The sequence below is a fragment of the Pseudophryne corroboree genome, chromosome 5 (genome assembly GCF_028390025.1).
Source record: "Pseudophryne corroboree isolate aPseCor3 chromosome 5, aPseCor3.hap2, whole genome shotgun sequence".
NCBI lineage: Eukaryota > Metazoa > Chordata > Amphibia > Anura > Myobatrachidae > Pseudophryne > Pseudophryne corroboree.
Window position 1 is genome coordinate 147732184 of NC_086448.1, and position 15667 is coordinate 147747850.

Genomic DNA, 15667 nt, shown 5'->3' on the forward strand with positions numbered 1-15667 from the left:
CACTGCGTGAGTGGTTGTGCGTCTCTAGGTGCAGCCACTGTCAGTGACACACCTGCGCCTTCCTAGTCACTGCGTCACCTCCCAGGAACGCTCACTAAAATCCATACTCCCTGCTTCCAGAGATTTGTTCTGCGGCTCCGTGCGGTAATCACCAGATTGCATGCAAAGTGTCACTCGGATGCATAAGCAGTACTGATAACATTGGCCAAATACATGCATATTGGCATAGTGTGTCACTCAGACTCAGGCCCTAAATCTCCTAGTATACTCACCTATCCTCAACCTCCCTCTCTCTTCAGCTACCACATCATTTTCCTCTTCCCATTCATCTACATCAGAATATATCCACCAGAAAAGGCGCCTATATGAGCCTATGCTGATATGCTGTTTGCTGCTCTCAAAAAGACCAGGGTATTAGCAAACCCTGTAAATACAGTAAATGAAGAGACTGGACAAATCAGGCGATGCGGTCCAGTCTGGAGCCACCCTCAGTGGTCTTCCCCACTAAACGGAGACCGTGGCTATCAAACATTTGACCAGCGAGTAAGCGGCACAGCCAGCCAGTGCACGGTGATTCTATGGAACATGGGAGTAAATACCCTTTGGAGAAAGTTAAATACCTGTTAAAACTTTCAAACATCACTTGATGAACTCATTTGTTCTAACAAAAGGAAAATTATACCATCCAATTTGGAATTTCATTACTGTGTCCAGTTCCGTTTTATCAGACTTATATGTGTGCAATCTAACTGGTTATTAACATTTTAATATTAAGTGTTTATCCTGTTTGTGGGAGTTTTTAGTATAAAATTAAAAATTGTTAACACTCCAGTCTGTTTGCGCTCTCTATATTCTCTTCATCTACATCAGGGCTGGCCAAACTGGTCCTCGAGATCTACCAACAGTTCATGTTTTCCAGGCCTCCTGGAGATCTGTAGAATTGTCAGTTAGGAATGAATGCAGCACATCTTAATTAGTAATGACTACACCTGTGCACTAGCTAGGTGGTCTGGAAAATGTGAACTGTTGGTAGATCTCGAGGACCGGTTTGGCCAGCTCTGACCTACATAATACAGGAGTGGCTTGTCTTCTAACACCTCCAACCTGGGTATCTGTCCCTTTCACTTTACCAAGACTACCTTACCTAAAGTCACCCATAACTACTTTCTTCTAGGTCTAAGGGTCACCTCCATATACACCCACCTGGGCCTCTATGCTGCTTTTGCCACTGCAGACCATCTATCCTACTGCACACCTTTCACTCCACAGGCCTCTATGGCACCTGGTCCCTGATAACATTATCAATCCATATTGGTCCCTTGTTGTCACAGCCTCATCCCTACTCCCCATTAGATTGTAAGCTTCTATGAGCAAGACCCACTCTTCATGCTCAACCCCACGTGTGTCATTTAATAATGTGGCTTGCAGGATATATATGGCAGGTCTTTGTTATTTACCTAATATTTCATCTTCTATACAGTATACTGCTTAATGTCTAACTATAGGCCTTAATCAGAGTTATATGCAAATGTGATTTTTTTTTGCAGCTGAGCGATTATCACCTGACTACGCATGCGTCTGAGTTGCACTGTGCCAGTGCCGCCATGGTCTTGTGTCAGCGGTCAGAGACAATCCGCAACGTGATGGACAGTCATGAGTCGTCTGTACGAGGTAATGGGGAGTGGTGGCAAAAACACAAGTGTGCCGTGACCATTTTCAGGGCGTGTCTCAGCCTGCATCTGCAATCCCGCACGCAGTAACAGTGGCTCCAGGGTCTCACTTCCTGTGACCATGCTGCCACCATAAGCTACACAGAACTCAGGTAATAGAATGATGGGCGTTATCTCAGTACATTGCAGCATTAACAGATTTTCACATATTAGCTGCACAGAAATCAGCAACTGCAAATGCATTAACGTACATTTCTGAATCAGACACTATTACTGCATACTGGGGGTCATTCCGAGTTGTTCGCTCGTTGCCGATTTTGGCAACGGAGCGATTAAGGCAAAAATGCGCATGTGCATGGTTCGCAGTGCGCATGCAATAAGTATTTTAGCACAAAACTTAGTAGATTTACTCATGTCCGGACGAAGATTTTTCATCGTTGAAGTGATCGGAGTGTTATTGACAGGAAGTGGGTGTTTCTGGGCGGAAACTGGACGTTTTCTGGGAGTGTGCGGAAAAACGCAGGCGTGTCAGGGAAAAACGCGGGAGTGTCTGGAGAAATGGGGGAGTGGCTGGCCGAACGCTGGGCGTGTGTGTGACGTCAAACCAGGAACGAAACGGACTGAGCTGATCGCAATCTGTGAGTAAGTCTGGAGCTACTCAGAAACTGCTAAGAAATTTCTATTTGCAATTCTGCTAATCTTTCGTTCGCTATTCTGCTAAGCTAAGATACACTCCCAGGGGGCAGCAGCCTAGCGTGTGCAATGCTGCTAAAAGCAGCTAGCGAGTGAACAACTCGGAATCACCCCCATTATTGCATTTATTCTTCTTCAGTGTCCTTTATTTTTCTTTTTGCATTTTTTTGGGTAAATTATTTGTCTTTGTATTACACTGTATTTCCCCACTGCATTGTGAATAAATTATGCAATAATAATAATAATAATAATTGTAGTAATAATACTAATGTAATCACGCAAAATAATGTATGGATGTAAGACTTTGGTGTGAGAATATGATCAGCTTGCCTAAAGACTTGCGCTTTCAGGGATCATTTGATGGCTCTGATGCTCCGTGAAGATACCACTGTACAAGGAAGGGGATTGGGGAACATTACATTCACAATTTAATATACACATATATATTTCACACACTGTGGGGTGGGCTCAGGGATGGGGGTATTGTAGATATAAGGCACTTCCTACACAGAGCGTGTACCCATGTGTTTCCCAATGTGATAGAACCTTCCTTCAGGATACTTTTTGGCTGCTGAGATAAAAAACGTCCAACTCCCAAAACCATTTGTTAAGGCAGGTCCACATGATGTGCACGGAGATAAGATTTAATAGTTAACAAAGGGTGCTAGAGGAAAAGGGTGGGAAGAGGAAACAAATGTGCACAGTCCTCCAGGAAGCGGTGAGAACATGAGGAGTTGCTGCCAAGTACCATAGGCCTTTGTAATGGTCACGCCACAAGCGTTCTCCCTGACTAAGCAAAATGCCAACATACAGCAAGGAAGACGTATCTCTTTTCTCTGTGTTTTATTTATGAATTATTTATTTTATTTTATTAACAGTTTCTTATATAGCGCAGCATATTCCGTTGCGCTTTACAATTAGAACAGTAATAGAACAAAACTGGGTAAAAACAGACAGACAGAGGTAGGAAGGCCCTGCTCGCAAGCTTACAATCTATAGGAATGATATAAAATGTTCACCACAAGAAAAGCATACAGAAAGAAGCTGTCAATAATGTAGCTGTTGGGTACACTTAGAAACCTCTTCCAATTAATACATGCGCAATTCATCGCCAGTCTGTGTATAGTGTCGGTGTTAGGAGTGCCGCAACTGGAGCAACTCTAAATTGTTCTCTAAATGTAGGGTGCAAGGCCACTGCAGCATGATCCAGTATATCCACTGAGCTTTGTGATCACTAAACTGCAGCAGTTACTGGATCCCTAAAAACTTCCCCCACCCATTGGGTAACCATTATTCATAAGAGTAAAGGGATATCTGGCCTTTATTGTTGTGACATTGAATCTTTCTATTATATTGGCAAAAATGCACCAAGAACTGTGCTTTCCCTCATAAGTGTAACTGGGAGGTGTAGGCCATGGACCGGATTTAATAACGCCCGAGTCTGGACGCCGTGCGGGATGCCAGCCAAACTAGGATGTTTTTTTCAACCATTCCTTGTGATTGCCCCTTTAAAAAAAACTTCAGAGTTCGTCCGGCATCCCGCCGAATTCGGGCGTCATTACAGCCGGACCCATACCTCCAGCACCCTTAAGGGGTTTGTGGGGAAAAAAAAAAAAACAACAGATCCCTTTGCCTGAAAAAAAATCATCTGTGCATCCATTCAAATCCATAGTCAGCAAGGAAAGCCCCTGATCCGCCCACTCCTCCCATCTGCTGGTGAAAGTTTTGCATGCCCACATATTCTGCCATCCTTGCCCACAAACCCATGTGCTTCCTCATAAATCCGGGAGCAACAGCACAAAATCAGGCGACTGGAGGGAAAAAAAATAACTAGATATTTTTGTTGTGGTTTTGGACTGTTTAAATGACCCTTAAACTGTGTTTCCAGAGTAGAGTTTCCCATGTATAACCATATGTGCTTTCTTTAGAAAGGATTCTGCATGAGAAATGTAAACTAGCTTTGTTCAGTTTCTATGTGTTTATGTAACAGGGGAAGGAAACAAGCAGACGTCAGCAATCCATGTGACAGGCCTTTTACCGTCACAGATAGTCATCTCTCCAGAGACCACATGAGGGTTCTCTTTGCACAATTTCCTTAACCTAGCACTGATGCAGGGAATTGCAGTTCCCAATAAGTCAAGGGCACGTTATTTCACCTAAGTGCTTCTATGTGGTGCAGTGATTACAAGGCAAATGAGCCATGGCAAAGGACAATGTGCCAAAACACAGGCTGGCAAAATTAGATCTCTCAATTAACCTTATCTTTAAAATGGGAACTCTCCTTCTATGCACAAACTAATTTCTCATTTACAGCTGTTATATATTATTTTCTCATTTAGTTTTATTATTAACCTAGATCCTCTGCTTAGCAAATGCTCTTTTCTCCCAGTGGCTACTGGCATTGTTGCGGGGTTCCACCAGTCTCTCACACACACACCATAAGGTACAAGTAAGAGTAGCCACGTTGTTGCATTTCCATGAAAACAATAATATAGTACAGAAAAGAGGTAGAATTCCATTTCTTTGTTTGTGGACTGTAAACTTGTTGGTCACTGTCCTCTGTCTCTCAACCAAGAGAGAAATTTACTATATGGAAGGTTTGGAATCTCAGCACGATTACAGGGTTTCCTAAACTTAAAACTGCTGCAATCTTGCTGAGAAACCACATCCCGATTTTCTACCACTAACATAACAGAAACCTCAGATTTACTAAGTGCCACTTTTAAGGTGGGTACACACTGCCGATATATCGGGCGTTCTATTGAACGGCCGATATATCGCGGGTCCGTCGGCCAGTGTGTACGGCCGATATGTCTGTGAACTCCGTAATTCACAGACATATCGCGTCGGCCCCGCAGCTCAGCCGATGGCCAATATATCTACCGATATATTGGCGCATCGCTGTGTGCGTACGGGCGACCAACCGGCCACCCGTACACATGCTGCGGCGCCCGAAGGTGATTGACAGCTGAACTGGGTGGGCGTTTGTACACGCCCGCCCAGTTCATGACGTCAGTCCCCGACGGATCGGCCAGTGCGTATGCATAGCACACTGCCCGATCCGTCCATAGATATATCTGCAGATCAATTGATCGGCAGATATATCTATCAGTGTGTACCCACCTTAAGACTTTGTTCACAAAGCGACAGAAAGTGACCGTTTGGGGGAGGTAACAGGTGTGGCTTAAAAAACGCAGGCAAGTTGAGACCGTTTTCAGGGCATGTCCTAGTCTGCCACTGTGAATTCATACACGGTGTCTTAGTGGAGGCGGACATTCTGAGACACCAAAGGGCTGTTTAGACTTTTGATGGTGCGACAGATATTCTCAATGTTGTGTCTTTTATATGTAAGCAGCGGGTATGAGATGGTGACGGTGGGCATCTCTGAACAGAACACATAACAGCAGTTCAGTCATTAGTGTATTTTTGCAAGTACTCTGAGTCTGAAATCGCAACTGCGTCCACCTGTGAATCAGGCCCTCTGACACCATTCTAGTGCAGCACATTAAAAGCGAAGTTAATTACCACCATTGCTCATAAATGTCCTCCACTGTATAACTACTCTGACACTTTCCTCCCCTGCCAGTCTGACGTGTGTGTGTGTGTGTGTGTGGGGGGGGGGGCATCACAAATCAGCTAGGAGTTCTCATGATGCTTTATGTCATTTATATATATGGTCTCATAAATCCGGCAACACTCATGTTCTGCTCCTACATACAAAATGTATTAGCTGTTTTAGACTTCTTAATTAGCGAGGGGAGGGTGAGACTTGATATAATGGCCCTGAGTGACATGGATTTATATGTACAGAATATTATATAGTATTAGAAGACCATGATTGGTTACATGAGGATGATGTAAAACCCATTCTGAATATTTAATTAATACAATCTCTGTTGAAAGGAACAGCACAGATAAAAGCAAGCCATTTGCCAGTTTAATGCATGCAAACTGTGACGGCTACATCCACTACAGAGTTCACATAATAACTTGAACCTCATATCCTGGTAAAGAAAACAATTTCTGCTCTGGTGCAGATAAGCACTGCTGGCTGGAAATGTGATTTATTTGACTTATCTAACAGGCTTTTGACATTGACCAGGAAGTCAGCAACAAGGTTACACAGATGATTCTAATAGCAATATAATCGTAAGTATAGCGCTAACATATTCTGTAGCACTTTATAAAACAATGGGCCTAATTCAGACCTGATCATAGCAGCAACTTTGTTAGCAGATGGGCAAAACCATGTGCACTGCAGGGGGGGGGCAGGTACAGTATAACATGTGCAGAGAGAGTTAGATTTGGGTGGGTTACAGGGCTGGCAACAGGGGGGGTCAAATGGGACACCTGTACAGGGCCCCAAGGATCAGAGGGACCCCAAGGGTACGCCGCTTAGTGCTCGGCAGGGATGTGAGCTGTCTAGGGCAGCAAGCTGTATGCGGTGTGGGCGCAGTCTCAGAGTGACAGGAGCCTCTCACACACAGTGACTGTGCGGTGAGAGTGTGCGACTTCTCTTCCAGGTCCAGCTCTATTGCAGGCAGTTACGGGACATGGCAGCCGCTCCGTTGGCCAGGATTCTCATGCCCCGTGAGGGCATCTTCTGGTGGGGTGTGAAGGCCACATGGTACCTTCTGAGCAATGTTCGGGTCTGGATACTGGGGAGTGCAGTGCAGGTGAGTCTCTCCCTGGTCTAAGAGTGGAATGGTAAGGGAATACAAGGCGGGGATGGGGTGGGGGAGCTGGGAATGGAGCATGGAGTCATTGGGGAGAGACAGACTGTTGTGTGCTTGGGGGAGGAAGGAAAGATATACACATTTATATATGTGTAGAAATAAATACAGTTTCTTGTATAGCGCATCAAACCCTGCTGCACTTTAATATCTATCTATATACTGTCTATATATATATATATATATACATATACATACACACACACACACAAACACATATATATACTCCTCGCTGCAGTCCGGCACTCTCACTCCACCTGGGTATATGCTCAGGTGCCTTCCTCAAGGAGTAATACTCCTAATACAGCCAAAGAAAGAAGGCGGCACTCAGAGTCTCAAGAACTTAGTGAAAACCGACCCGTGTTTAATTCAACGTTTCGGGGGACGGACCCCCGTCTTCAGGAAACACAAAACAAATGTGGCACACAGTGTACAAACTTTAAATAACTCACCCCTCCATGAAACGCCAGCCTCCGGTGCGAAGGCGCCGCCCGCGGCTCCGGGTCCCGAACTTCCGGACACGTGACTCCTCTGTTCCCGGAAGCTACGTCACCACGTAGCTTCCGGGAACAGAGGAGTCACGTGTCCGGAAGTTCGGGACCCGGAGCCGCGGGCGGCGCCTTCGCACCGGAGGCTGGCGTTTCATGGAGGGGTGAGTTATTTAAAGTTTGTACACTGTGTGCCACATTTGTTTTGTGTTTCCTGAAGACGGGGGTCCGTCCCCCGAAACGTTGAATTAAACACGGGTCGGTTTTCACTAAGTTCTTGAGACTCTGAGTGCCGCCTTCTTTCTTTGGCTATATATATATATATATATATATATAAATATAAAATCTGAGGGGGCCCCAAATATCTCACTGTACCGTGCCCCAAGATTTCTGTTGCCGGCCCTGGTGGGTTATATTGTTTCTGTGCAGGGTAAATACTGGCTGCTTTATTTTTACACTGCAATTTAGATTTCAGTTTTAACACACCCCACCCAAATCTAATTCTCTCTGCACATGTTACATCTGCCCCCCCTGCAGTGCACATGGTTTTGCCCAACTGCTAACAAAGTTGCTGCTACGATCAGGTCTGAATTAGGCCCAATGGGCGGAAAATGGGGGTAATTTAGACCTGAACGCACGCAAGCTTTTTTTGCAGCGCTGCGATCAGGTCAGAACTGCGCATGCGTATGCACCGCAATACGCAGGCGCATCGCACAGGTACAAAGCGGATCGTTGCTGTGCGATGGGTTTTACGAAGAATCCATTCGCACAGCCGATCGCAAGGTGATTGACAGGAAGAGGACGTTTGTGGGTGGCAACTGACCGTTATCAGGGAGTGGTTAGGAAATGCAGGCGTTCCCAAGCGTTTGTAGGGCGGGTGTCTGACGTCAAGTCCGGGCCTGGACAGGCTGAAGTGACTGCAGCGGCTGAGTAAGTTCTGGGCAACTCAGAAACTGCACAAAGTTTTTGTGTACCGCTCGGCTGCACATGCGATCGCACACTTGCACAGCTAAAATACACTCCCCTGTAGGCGACGACTATCTGATCGCAGGACTTCAAAAAACTGCTAGCGAGAGATCAGGTCTGAATGACCCCCAATATACACAATTCAGAAATTGCGGGGCCCAGCACTGGAATAGGCAGGGCCCTCCAGGGCAAATTATTGCGCCTTTTACCTATTATAATTGTAAATGATGTAATGTTTTCACTATCTGCCTTTGTCATTGACATACAGTCAATGGCATTCGGTAATCTGGTCTTGAAAAAGGCTCTGTGGTGAGCCGAAACGTTGACCATGACCTTGTGAGTATGTGCTGGTGACATTAAAGGCTCGTTTTGTACTTTTGAAGAAGTCTGGTGAGTGCATCCTTATTTCTTGAAGATATATAACACTGAATCCACACACAGTACACACACACATACTTATATATATATATATATACATATATATATATAGATAGATATATATAGATATATATAGATATAGAGAGAGAGAGAGCATTACAGCACGGCGGCACACGGTAGAATAAATTAATCGCAACAAGCAGGTAACTGCAACATCCTGATGTTTTATTGCATCATCAGGTGCCTGATGACGATGCAGTAAAACATTGAAACGTTGCAGTTACCCGCTTGTTGTGACTAATTTATTCCACAGTGTGCCGCCATGCTGTATCGCTGTTTGTGAGCTCCGTGCTAAGAGTTCCTGCAGAGGTTACAGACAGTATTACAAGGTTTACAGATGTGCTGCCCTACTCTTGGAGGTGTGTGTGTGTCATACTTACCTACTCTCCCGGAAGCTGCGGGAGGCTCCCGTTTTCTGGGGTAGCCCCCGCACCCCTGGAAGAGTGGGCAGGTCTCCCGCATCCTGCTCGCACCCTAGTGATGCGAGCAGGATGGAGAGATAACCTCCCGCATTCGCGGGTCCGTCGGGTGGAGAAGGGGTTAAAATTACGCAAATTGCGTCATTTTACCCCCGCCCCTTTCCCGAGGACCCGCGAATCGCGGCATTTCCCGATGTGGGGCGGGGCTTAGTGATGTCACAGTCCGGCCCCGCCCCCCGAAGACACCTGCAGCGTCTCCTTTCCGGGCTTCTCCAGGCCTGGCTGGGCAAACGCAGGGTGTGTTCGTGACGTCAAAACAGGAACTGAATGGTCTGAAGTGATCGCAAGCGCTGAGTAGGTCTGGAGCTACTCTGAAACAGCACAATTTTTTTTGCAGTCGCTCTTCGATCCTTTTGGTCGCACTTCTGCTAAGATACACTCCCAGAGGGCAGCGGCTTAGTGTTTGCATGGCTGCTAAAAACTGCTAGCGAGCGAACAACTCGGAATGACCACCTTGGTCCGTACCTTTGTGTTGTAATCAGTTGCTTCAGTTTGGAGTTACGTGGTCAAAAGTCCACCTGCCATTTACAATGCATCATCAGTGTGCTCTGCAAAATGTGACAATTGGTGAACTCTCCCTGTGCACCTGCTGGGGGACTTGGAACATGTGATCTGCTGGGTGTTCTGGAAACTGTGACAGTTATTTGCTGCCACACACGCAGGCATAATCTAGTCATGCTGAGTGGGGGGTGAGATGTGTGCTGAGTGGTCTCTGCTCAGCACACATCTCTAGGTGTGTAACCCCCTTAACCTCATTATACCAGAAAGGTTTTCTTGAAGCACCCATGTGATTTATCAATCATCACTTATTTATATAGCGCCAGCATACACTACAACTGGAGGCAATCACGTGACTGCCTGTCGGGATTCCGGCGGTCACAATGCCAATGCTGGAATCCCGACAGGCGTTGAAATGCCGCCGCCAGAATACCAGGGCCACAGGCTTTTCTTCCTCTGTGGGTGTCCATGACACCAATAGAGGGAGAATATAACCTGTGGTGAGCGCAGCAAGCCGACCGTGCCCACAGCGTGGCAAGCGCCCCACTGCCGCCTTACTTGTGGCCAGGATCCCACTGTAGTCCCATCATAACGTTTTACAGATACCAACATGTCATGTGGAACCTCAGGTCATACAATCTTATAGTGTAGTTAATACATGCAAAATATTAAATGAACGCCAGATGATAACGATATTGGAAAGCTAGCAAACATCTTAATCTAGAATCTGCTCACTACTAGACATTCTCTAGGAGCTATTATGGACTCTTTCACTATTTAAAAATAAGAAATGAAGAAAAATGTTACAGTCTACCCCAGTAATATGCGTGAAAACAAAGCAGTGTCTGTTTGGTCAAATATCAAGCTGTCAAGTTAACTCCCAACCCCACCCGCCATCCAATAAATCTATAGACAAACCTTCCAGCCCAGCTCACAATGACATATTTACACCAGTGTATTTATGATTAATGTATTCTATGTTTCTATAAAAAAGACTTTTCAGCAGAAAAAAAGGATGTTGCTCAATATTGGCAAGAAAAGAAAAATAATAAATAAGTGAACAAGGCTTTTCTATCAATGGAGTCTGCACAGAGATGTGAACGTGCCAGGATTTCATCTGTGCCTTAAAGAATGAATGAGAAGCACAGAGCTGGGCATCAATCATGGCAAGGCCAGAGCTGTTATCTCACAAAAACACAGCTCAAATCATGTACTTGTGGTAGGATAGGAAATGAACATAGGAAGACATGCAAGACATTATCAATATATAACATATTTCCGTAGCCGTTGCTGTGTAACCTAAATGCAAAACATTAGTCTTCCACACTAGTCTTACAACAACCGAATGTTCTTGATAAATGGCTTCCATTACCAGGTACTTGTGGACTAATGGGGTATGTGCGCACACACACGCAGACACACACACAAAGAGAAAATGTATAAAAGATAAAAACCACATTTACAAAGACAACTTTGCCACTTGCAGAGAAATGTAAAAAAAAATGTTTTCAAAATAATCCTTAAAAAAATAAATTGGACACACATCCTTAGGCTAACAGAGATGACAAGTGTCCAATTTACTAGTATTGTCCAGACAAAAACATTTTCTGGGTCACCAGTACTGAGGATACATGATTAGTATCTACTTTCACAACACATCCACGTCAGGCCATTTACACAGGGTATAAATTATCTTTAAAAAAGTGCAGTTAAATGATATCTTACCGAAAAATGCACCTTTAGCCATATGTGGTTTACTATACACTGTGTTGTAAAATATGGACTTAGCATGCTCATGTAGCATTTTGTAGCTTAGCACAAACGTTAGATGTGAAGATTTATGATGTAACAATACGTAATGTAAGTTTCCTTAGAGACATACACATATTTGTGTCTGTCACCATCACTTATATTATATGCCTTACAAGCTAAGCAGCATCGCCACCGGACAGCTGTGGGACATAAACACGCTATGTATGACATACAGATAACTTTTCTACAAACGTAGATCTTCAAGTTGCTGGAAAACTACTTTTGGTTAAGGTAAAAAACAAAAAAAACAAGTTACCCTATTCTCCAATAAGAAGTGTCAATTATTTAAACCCATCTATTGATCACAGATCATTTGTTCCAACAGAATGCACAGAACAATATAGTGCAGTGTGCAATATACAGGGACAGGGCTGGGTGGTATAATTGGAAACTGCAACACTAGTGCACTAATGTGACAGATGACAACACTCTGTATCATTATGTCATAAGGTTCAAAAGCATTTAATACATTATATATCGCCTCAAGGGGAAAGCCACCTTCTATCAATAACTTCTCTTATTTAAGTGAAATAACTTACACTTAGAACTATACATTCCCCTATAGTCAGAAAGTAACTGTTCGCTTTAGGTAACAACACTTCTATGGAATTAAAATATTTGCATACATGCAATAACCTTTCATACGTTTCTCTGTATACGCATTGTATAAGACATAGACCTACTTGTGGCTTCTTGTCAGGAGGCTTGGCCGCTGATGGCAAGATCTGGCTGTCCCTGGCCAGCTTCTGTACAAAATCAATGCGTCTGAAGTCTTCTCTTCCATGCAGTTTGCACATAACCCCGGCCTTGAATGATGGGGAGAGAGCAAATAAGTACTTAAATCCACAGTCCCAGGACATGGCATTCACTTACAGAGTCATAATATATTATGCACAATTAAAACAAATCCTATATAAGAGAACACAGGTCCCGTGTATCAGAGTGCCTGCTGAGTGCTGTATTTTATCACAGTAGCAGGCTGCCCTAAATCCCAATCCACTATGTGTGCCACTGATATGCTGACTTTTTGCTTGTTCTTCTCCACCTATTTCCTGTTACATAGGAGGATTGTAACAGGAGGTTAGAAACCCCTGGGAAAGCTGGACAGGAACAAACGCAACATTGGATGAAGTGATGTAGACTTGTCATTCCTAAAAATAACACTGGAATACCTCCTGTACATCTACATGGATCTCAACGCGCGGTGGCCGAGGCCCAATACTTGCAGGGACACTACACAAACCAGATAAGTGCTACCAACCATTATACTGAGCTTACAAAAGTGCTAGAAAATTAAATTAGGCAACTTGACTTTAATTTAATATTATGACAGTAAGTTTCACTAAAACAATATCAACTGTGCAGGGAAAGCAGATGGTAAATGGTTCTGTGTTCCTTGTTATAGTGCTCTGTGGCCCTCATTCTGAGTTGTTCGCTCGCTAGCTGCTTTTAGCAGCATTGCACACGCTAGGCCGCCGCCCTCTGGGAGTGTATCTTAGCAGAATAGCGAACAAAAGATTAGCAGAACTGCTACTAAATAATTCCTTGCAGTTTCTGAGTAGCTCCAGACCTACTCCTAGACTGCGATCACCTCAGTCCGTTTAGTTCCTGGTTTGACATCACGAACACGCCCTGCGTTCGGCCAGTCACTCCCCCGTTTCTCCAGCCACTCCTGCGTTTTTACCTGGCACGCCTGCGTTTTTTAGCACAATCCCTGAAAACGGTCAGTTTCCGCCTAGAAACACCCACTTCCTGTCAATCACACTACGATCACTCGAGCAATGGAAAAACGTTGCTCGAGCTTGTGTAAATCTACTAAGTTTTGTGATAAATAACAGCGCATGCGCACTGCGTACCATGCGCATTTTCCACTTAATCGCTGCATTGCGAAAAACGGCAACGAGCGAACAACTCGGAATGACCCCCTGTGTTCCTTGTTATAGTACTGTGTTCCTTGTTATAGTACTGTGTTCCTTGTTATAGTACTGTGGCCCTCATTCCGAGTTGATCGCTCGCAAGGCGATTTTAGCAGAGTTACACACGCTAAGCCGCCGCCTACTGGGAGTGAATCTTAGCTTCTTAAAATTGCGACCGATGTATTCGCAATATTGCGATTACTAACTACTTAGCAGTTTCAGAGTAGCTTCAGACTTACTCTGCCTGTGCGATCAGTTCAGTGCTTGTCGTTCCTGTTTTGACGTCACAAACACACCCAGCGTTCGCCCAGACACTCCCCCGTTTCCCCGGCCACTCCTGCTTTTTTTCCGGAAACGGTAGCGTTTTTTCCCGCACGCCCATAAAACGGCCTGTTTCCGCCCAGTAACACCCATTTCCTGTCAATCACATTACGATCGCCGGAGCGATGAAAAAGCCGTGAGTAAAAATACTATCTCCATTGTAAAATTACTTGGCGCAGTCGCAGTGCGAATATTGCGCATGCGTACTAAGCGGAATTTCACTGCGATGCGATGAAAAATACCGAGCGATCAACTCGGAATGAGGGCCAGTGTTCCTTGTTATAGTGCTCTGTGTTCCTTGTTATAGTGCTCTATGTTCCTTGTTATAGTACTGTGTTCCTTGTTATAGTACTGTGTTCCTTGTTATAGTGCTCTGTGTTCCTTGTTATAGTACTGTGTTCCTTATTATAGTGCTCTGTGTTCCTTGTTATAGTACTGTGGCCCTCATTCCGAGTTGTTCGCTCGTTCTTTTTCATCGCATCGCAGTGAAAATCCGCTTAGTACGCATGCGCAAAGTTCGCACTGCGACTGCGCCAAGTAACTTTACTATGAAGAAAGTATTTTTACTCACGGCTTTTTCTTCGCTCCGGCGATCGTAATGTGATTGACAGGAAATGGGTGTTACTGGGCGGAAACACGGCGTTTCAGGGGCGTGTGGCTGAAAACGCTACCGTTTCCGGAAAAAACGCAGGAGTGGCCGGAGAAACGGTGGGAGTGCCTGGGCGAACGCTGGGTGTGTTTGTGACGTCAACCAGGAACGACAAGCACTGAACTGATCGCACAGGCAGAGTAAGTCTGGAGCTACTCTGAAACTGCTAAGTAGTTAGTAATCGCAATATTGCGAATACATCGGTCGCAATTTTAAGAAGCTAAGATTCACTCCCAGTAGGCGGCGGCTTAGCGTGTGTAACTCTGCTAAATTCGCCTTGCGACCGATCAACTCGGAATGAGGGCCAGTGTTCCTTATTATAGTGCTCTGTGTTCCTTATTATAGTACTGTGTTCCTTGTTATAGTACTGTGTTCCTTGTTATAGTGCTCTGTGTTTCTTGTTATAGTACTGTGTTCCTTATTATAGTGCTCTGTGTTCCTTGTTATAGTGCTCTGTGTTCCTTATTATAGTGCTCTGTGTTCCTTGTTATAGTGCTCTGTGTTCCTTGTTATAGTGCTCTGTGTTTCTTGTTATAGTACTGTGTTCCTTATAGTGCTCTGTGTTCCTTGTTACAGTACTGTGTTCCTTGTTATAATGCTCTGTGTTCCTTGTTATAGTACTGTGTTCCTTGTTATAGTGCTCTGTGTTTCTTGTTATAGTACTGTGTTCCTTATTATAGTGCTCTGTGTTCCTTGTTATAGTACTGTGTTCCTTATTATAGTGCTCTGTGTTCCTTGTTATAGTACTGTGTTCCTTGTTATAGTGCTCTGTGTTTCTTGTTATAGTACTGTGTTCCTTATAGTGCTCTGTGTTCCTTGTTACAGTACTGTGTTCCTTGTTATAGTGCTCTGTGTTCCTTGTTATAGTACTGTGTTCCTTGTTATAGTGCTCTGTGTTCCTTGTTATAGTGCTCTGTGTTCCTTGTTATAGTACTGTGTTCCTTGTTATAGTGCTCTGTGTTCCTTGTTATAGTGCTCTGTGTTCCTTGTTATAGTACTGTGGG

The 15667-nt window shown here is 44.5% G+C and overlaps 1 protein-coding gene across 1 annotated transcript in view; it reads right to left on the reverse strand.

Moving 5' to 3' along the window:
• Positions 1–15667, reverse strand: part of RAPGEF5 (Rap guanine nucleotide exchange factor 5) — a 499799-nt gene that overhangs the window by 152347 nt on the left and 331785 nt on the right. Inside the window, exon 9 of the mRNA XM_063921784.1 lies at positions 12461–12583. Coding sequence (XP_063777854.1) covers positions 12461–12583 — 123 coding nt within the window. The remainder of the gene's footprint in view (positions 1–12460; positions 12584–15667) is intronic.